Raw genomic sequence first — 7,574 nt, forward strand, 5'->3', positions numbered from 1 at the left:
CTGTTTTGATAATGTTTGGTCTCTATAACTAGCCCACTGCCAGTTTACCTGTCACAATCACCAGCGATCTATCCTTGCAGATCGCTGGTATACATGCGGATCACTAAAGTGTTATAAATCTGCCGGTATATGGACTTAAAGTTCAGTAGATTACACGCAGTCATGGCTGGGAGCTACTTATGAACTGATTACCTGGACTATATGCACAGCACACATGCACACCTCTTGGCTGAGTTTTGTTTAACTGTGTGTGACATTACTTTGTCAGCGTCCACTTCACATTACATTACCCAATTGTATTTCAGCACCCTGGGTTGCCTTGTTGTAAAACACAGCTTATTTAATTTCAGTTGTGAAGGCTACCAAAATATATTGTGACATGGCCAAACATTTGACTTCCTGGAGAACAGTAACAGTCTCTGAATGGTTTTAATTTTGCAAACAATTCAAATATTACAAACGTAAATATTAGCTGATCAGCTTACACTGCAAAGCTTAATCTTCAGGCCTGCTTGCTTCTGTTGGTATTGTCAATCTGGCAACCTGTGTTTGCATCATGGTGGAGTAGGAGGGGCCAAGTGAAAACATACAGTGACAGCAGTACCAAGATTCAGTCCTACATACTTTCAAAGACGTTTTGTGCTCTGGACTGACATGAAACTGCTCAGGACTGTTTGCTAAGTCAATAAAAATGTAAATCGTTTCTTTCACAGATCCATAATTTTGCTTTATAAGAACTCAATGTTATGTCAGAAGACATTTTATGTGTACAATAATCTGAGTAAATGTTCTACAGAAGAAACAAAAAATCACTTACACTACCTAACAAAATCTTTTCATCGATCCCAGTAAGAAAAACAAATATTAACTTGACTTAGTTGATCATTTAAGAAGTGACAAAGGGTAGATTGACTTTATTAGTAAGTTATTTGAGTTGTCGAAGAGAGATGTATGGATGCGGTTGTCCAAGCTCATGGGAGTCATTCACAATATTCATTCTTTTTCCACTGCATCATGGCTTTATATTTTATACTGTACATTATTTCTATTAAGTGACAAGACTTTTGTCTAAGCAAAGTCAGACCTTACTGTCCGAATAATTAAAAACCAAGGCATGATCATATTTTAATATGGTAAAATAAGCATAATCTAGAGGCCTTTGCATTTCATATTAGCCACTTCTGATACCAAATGATCAACTTGAAGTCAAGTTATTATTTGTTCTTCCTAAAACGTGGATAGGCAAGACTTTTGTCAGGTAATGTATGTTTGGCATGACCTGAAGATGAACAAACTCACAGCAACTTTTGAGTGAAAATCTCTTCTAAAACTGAAGGTTTAGCCAGACGAAATGCACAAATGCCATTTAAAAAAATTCAATATTAACTGGGGAAGATGACACAGCATGCACTTTATCAATCAATACAGTTACTAAACGGACAAAAAAAGAAACATCTGACCTGACGAAGCAAACAAACAATCCACACCTGAGTTTCATGGTTGGTTGGAATCCAGTTTTTAATAATGAAATGAACCATAAAAAGCACATTTAAAACAATTTCTCACTTTAGTTACAAAAATGGGTCACCGAAAAGGCCTTATCATTGCATTCACAGAAGGTTTCGAACAAAAAGAGGCCTAACAGATATGTATTTTTCCCATTTAAAACAAAATCCCCACCCAAAATATATAAACTTAACTGTATAACCAAGGTATATACAGGGAACACCATACTTGCATCAGTATGGATGTTTTTCAAGATAGATTGAGGTATATGACCGATCTACAACTGGAGAAAAATCCTAAAAAACAAACAAATAGCAAACAAAACTTAAATTAAAGCGAATTAATGGCAAGATTACTTGAATCAAGCACAGGAGACAACATTCGTTGCACGTGCTGTTGAATCTTCCTCTTGAGGTGTTCAAACTGCGAGCGACTTCGGGATGGTCAATATATACAAAGGACTTACATTACAATTAATTAATAATAGGGAACTGTTTGAATGCCGTCTTTTATTTGCGTAATAAAAAGTACACAGTATTCATCCACAAAATATCAGTATTTAATTCTTTATTTTGTTCAGTTAACTTATAACTTAGAAACGTTTGTGAGGGATTTGTAATTTAAGAGCCAGATGCAATTGTGATACACATGCAAGTTTTGAAAGTGGATTCAGAAACAACAATAATGTACAAAATAATAATTACAGTTTTATTAAAATACATCCTCTTTCTCATAGCACCTCTTTTTTTTGTATTTTGAACAAGCACCATTGTTGTCGTCTTTTTTTCTTTAGTTTTTCTTTTTTTTTTTTTTTGATTTGCACTGCACCGTTGAGAGGTCCTCCCTTTCATCGACTCTCCAACCGCTTGCCTTGGCTTGACGTTGTCCTTCACCTTTTCGTTCCATAACAGGTTTCATGTCATGTGATCCTTGCCCCACAAGGGCAACAAGTATTTTCCTGGGTAATACATACATACATGGTAAGACGTGTTCGCTACCCCATTTTTTTAATATTCAAAACTTGCATGTGGCAGGAACAGGGCCTCGATGGTTTGATGAGATCAAGAAAGTCTTGCCTCGTGCGCACAACCCGTCCTACCCAGCCAAGTTATTGGTATTTTTTCTTTGTCTGTGTTTTGTTTAGCCAAGGAAGCAGACTGGACCAACTTCAAATCCAAATTTCTGGTTGGGATCCCCAAAGTCAGTGAACTTCACGTCGACGATTGGAACCTGATCAATTTTGGGAGTGTTAATCTCCAGTACTGTCTTTCCATAGCCCTTCCTCACCTGCAGGAAGAGAAAAAGATGATTAGCTCAGTGTGTTTGGGTTAGAGGTGTAACGATACACAATTTGGTACAGGAATTTTGTCTGTAATGCAGTGCTTGTTTTATTTGTGGAACTCGAATAGTTCCCGCATAAAACATATCAGTTGTTGAAGCTTGAGTTTGTTCAGCTTCTGTCCCGCTCTTTGAGCACACTAAACATACTTCACATATGATCAAGTGTGTGAAGTTACACTTGAGCTTCTCATGCACACTTAATTATCAATCATTGCTTGACATTGCAGCCTGCAGTTATCAATAGAAAATATAGTCAAACAATCCTGTATGCAAGGAAAAAGTGACACTGCAGGACAAAAATGCTTAGATGCTCAGTTTTTCAGTCTGTGTACAAATATTAGGCACCGTTTAGACTAATATGTTCTAGTTTTAAGTGAAGTTTATTTATAGACTAATTTCAATAGGATCCCTTGCTTCTGAGTGAACACAGCTGGTCAATCATTACCCAATTCATGATTCACCAATCAGACAATTTCTAAGTCACTATAAATAACCTACGTTTCATATGACAGCCATCTTCGTCCCTTTCACTCCTACTCTTCCTACTTTCTTAGATGGGTGGCACAGTGGCCCAGTGGTTAGCACTGTCACCTCACAGCAAGATAGTCACTGGTTCTATTCCTTACCAAGCCAGCTGACGTTTCTGTGTGGAGTTTATACGTTCTCCTCGTGCTCACATGGGTTTCCCTTATGCCCCTCGGTTTCCACCCACCGTCCAAACCCACCGTCCAAAAAACATACAACTTAAGTTAATTGACTGATCCAAATCAGCACCATAGACATGCTCCGAGTAAGTAGTTATCTTTTAAGAGCAATCCCTATCTGTGCATTAGCTACTACAGCAGGGGAGTTTCAAGATCTACCTGAGCTCAAACTCCCCCCTCGCCCTGCAATGGGAGGGAGCCCTGGGCTCAATGATCTTATGAGCTCAGGGCTCTCTCACGGGACAGCATGCCAAACACACTTTATAATCAATCATCAGCTAAGTGTGAACTCTTGAAAATTACTCTAGAAATATGATTCATTATCATCATCAATATCATATCATTATCATGCTGAAAAATAAAACTATTACAAAATAGGTGCTTTCTAGTAGGAACTACATGAAGAATCAAAACATGTCTGTGCTTTTCAGTATTCACAATCCCATTAATTCTGGCAATATTGACAACAGCTCTTCACATTTTTTCTTCTATCTTTCTCTAACTTTTTTTTATTGTTTCTTAAATAATTATACACAAAAAATCCAACTAGAACCCATATTATCTGTTTGAATTTTAATAAAAAAAGAATAAAAAGTAATATATAAAAATACTTAAACAACAAATGTAACTGGGGGCCTAGGACTTTTGCACAATACTACAGTATGTATAATAACCCAATATTTAATAATAGTTAGTTAGTTAAGAGTTAGTTTTCATCCTTTCATCCTTGTGTGAAAGCTTGACAGTAAAATATTATATATATATAAATATATAATTTATTCTTCTTATTATTAACAAACACACTTTATAATCAATCATCAGCTAAGTGTACACTCTTGAAAATGGTGTTTAAGAATGAAAAACGATTCACATCCACACGGACGTTTCACCTAGAGTTTCTGAAAAGATCTGCGTCCACACTACACCACTGAAAACACACATCTGCAGAACGTCTGAGCTCTAGGCATTCAGCAGGCACCTCCACAGATTTGAGCAGGGCACATTGAACAGTTCATTGAGGATATACTGCTAGATTTCATCTCACTATAGTTCTTAAGCGTGATATTTAATTCATCTTGCCTCTATTTTACAACCCTTTGGTCTTTTGAATCTGATACTTGTTGGCTGAGCATAAAGATACATTAATATAGTAATTTAACCATGTACACTGATTTTGCACATTTGACTGATTGCTTGCCTTTATTTCCTATATTGTATAAAACTTATTGTACGTTATACTTTTATAATGGCCATTATTGATTATAAAAACTAAATTTGCAGCAAAGAAGTAGGCTATGTTTCATTTTTTCAATGAAGATGAAAGGAGGCAGTTCTTTTATAGGCTCCGTTTTGTTATCAAAATGCTTACAGTGAAGATGACAGTCATATAAACATGTAGCTACACGACGCCTCAACATTTTTGGTGTCTGTTAAGTTAATATTAAAATGAAAATAGGCAGTTCCTTATATCATGTTTTCATTTTATTGTTAAGCCAGGGTGATGTGAATGAGGTTATAAAGTACACTGTTCGCTTTGAAGATATACCCGACGTGTCCTCAGGAGTTTGGAGTCTGAACTCAAGGAAAGAGTACAAGACTGAACTTTGTGCACTTAATATAGAGAAAAATCCACAATCAGAGAGGCGAATGTCGGCAGCCACACCTCCATTTTCAGATGTCTCCGTTTTCAGAGCTTGATAACTCCGTGGTGGAAGGCATAACCATAGCAAAACTTATGCGTTATAAAACTAAAACGTAATAGTGTAAACAAAGTTTTAAGTTTAGGATTAGTTGCATGTAATTCTGCATTATTAATTATAATTACATGGAACGTATTACAAGGACACCTTGAAATAAAGTGTTACCTTCTAGAGGTCACACTTAGCCGATGATTGATAAATAAAGCGTGTCTGGCATGCTGTCCCGGGAGAGAGCCCTGAGCTTGGAAGAAGAGTTTCGAGAGGTTTATTCATTTGGCCTATTCCTTTGTTTATCAGGGGTTGCCACAATTGAATGAACCGCTGACTATTTGAGCATATGTTTATGCAGTGGATGCCCTTACGTTCGTAACCTATTGTTAAAACACTCATACGCAACGTGGATCAGTGGATTCTTCAAGACGAAGATGACTAAGCTAACAAAATCTGGTTATTTATGTGTGTATTGGATTCGTCTGATTGGTAAATCAAGTGATAGCTAAAGTGGGACCAGCTGTGGTCAATCATATGCACGTGATCTGCTCGAAATTAGTTTATAAATAAACTTTGTTTCAATTCATTACTACACATGTACAGCATGATGGTGGTCTTACCGCACAGCCGTCTGACAGGGCCTTGATGTAGGGGTTGTTGTCGTATGAGATCTCCTCGTCGTTGGAGCCGAGGAAGTGTAATGCTCTGTCATAGCTGTCCGTAGTGGCGTCGTGCCAGGCCACTGACTGGTGGCAGCTGTAGGTCAGGTTTTGCCTGGCGGAGGCTGTCAGTAGTTTGAGGAACGTCATCTGGACCATGTTTATCGAGTTGCCTTCTGCGTCCACGTATGAAAGCTTGAAGGGAAAATGAAAATGTTATGTTTTTTCTTTTGTTTTTATATGTGACACAAAATAGACACACCTAGGCCACCATCAGCTTTGGGAGCCTAATACTTTTCTAAGATCTTTTCTAAAAGGTATCTAATCCAAAAATCTAAAAGGTATGGAGCAAGTGCAGGGTCATTACTTTTGGGTGAACTATACTTTGTACACAATATGTACACAATATTCAGAACAAAATTACTTTTGAAATCAAAAGACTAGCAGCTTGTTGAACGCAACCTCTTTAGCACCAAGTTACAGCTTAAACGTTTTTTGTTAAAAGTCTTTTCTGAAATGATGTGCTGTTTATTATCAACCATCTTTCAGCATTTCTAAGAGATCTTCCTTAGATTTAGCATGTTCTATCTTTCGTTTTCTCTCCAGGTAAATCTCACACTGCCTATAATATTGCCTACACATACTGTATACCGTATAATATTCAGGTCTGGACTCTGTGGAGGCCATTTCATGATTGTCTTTGTTTCATCAGCTGTTTTACTCTCCAAATATGATTTCATAACATTAGCACTGTGTTTGAGATCATCATCATGCTGAAAAATAAAACTATTACAAAATAGGTGCTTTCTAGTAGGAACTACATTAGGAATCAAAACCTGTATGTGCTTAGTTTGTATTTTAATAAAGAGAATGAAAAGTAATATATATATATATATATATATATATATATATATATATATATATATATATATATATATATATATATATATATATATATATTGTCATTATACCCTCACTAAAACAACAGATGTAACTGGGGGCCTAAGACTTTTGCACAATACTGTATATATTAACCTGATATTTAATATCGAGAAATATGAAATAGGTATTTAAATATACAGTATTAAATTCATGTTGACAGGCACCATTGAATAGATTTATAGCTGGCAAAGCTGGAACTGTAAATAATAGAACAACTATTGCTTCTGACAAAGTAGAAAACAGTCAGAACAGAAGCACAAAGCTATAGCGTTTCACCGAGGTGCAGGAACGCCTTTAAAACCCTCAACCGCATCAAATATAAATGTGATGTGTATGTCTGCAGAGACGTGTTTGTGTGCGATTGTATGTATGTGTGTGCGTATGTCTGTGCAGAGGCGTATGAGTGTCTGTTTGTGCGTGCATGTCTGTGCTGAGACGTTTGTGTATGTGTGGTTCTGACATTCATTATGTAGTGGAGAGCAAATGTCTCCACAAATATCCACAAAAGCACCTTTGGTCCCCATGAGGAAAACGGATCATAAATCATCCATTATTTTGACATGTAAAATTGCTGAATGTTAATAATAATAGTAATAATAACAAATAAATAGTAATAAAATTAACAATAAATAAAATGCGGTTCACACTTTATTTTAAAGAACAATTTACACCATTAACACACCATTAACTTATACTTTTTGCTCAATAAACCTCTAATTTGCTGCCTAAAT

At 36.3% G+C, this 7,574-nt stretch overlaps 1 protein-coding gene and 1 long non-coding RNA gene across 13 annotated transcripts in view; one reads left to right on the plus strand and one right to left on the minus strand.

Annotated features, from left to right (window-relative positions):
- The window catches only part of LOC137490644 (uncharacterized), a 127,595-nt gene that overhangs the window by 111,617 nt on the left and 8,404 nt on the right, over positions 1-7,574 (plus strand). The gene's annotated exons all lie outside the window — the stretch shown is intronic.
- The window catches only part of col11a1a (collagen, type XI, alpha 1a), a 129,314-nt gene continuing 123,232 nt past the window's right edge, over positions 1,493-7,574 (minus strand). For 9 of the 10 annotated variants that reach the window (XM_073940491.1, XM_073940488.1, XM_073940489.1 and 6 more), the window contains 2 exons: positions 5,863-6,096; positions 1,493-2,793 (listed from right to left, as the gene is read on the minus strand). In XM_073940491.1, coding sequence (XP_073796592.1) covers positions 2,647-2,793; positions 5,863-6,096 — 381 coding nt within the window. In that variant the 3' untranslated portion in view covers positions 1,493-2,646. The remainder of the gene's footprint in view (positions 2,794-5,862; positions 6,097-7,574) is intronic. The other variant, NM_001083844.1, reaches the window with a different exon arrangement.

The sequence above is a fragment of the Danio rerio genome, chromosome 24 (assembly GCF_049306965.1).
Source record: "Danio rerio strain Tuebingen ecotype United States chromosome 24, GRCz12tu, whole genome shotgun sequence".
NCBI classification, from domain to species: domain Eukaryota; kingdom Metazoa; phylum Chordata; class Actinopteri; order Cypriniformes; family Danionidae; genus Danio; species Danio rerio.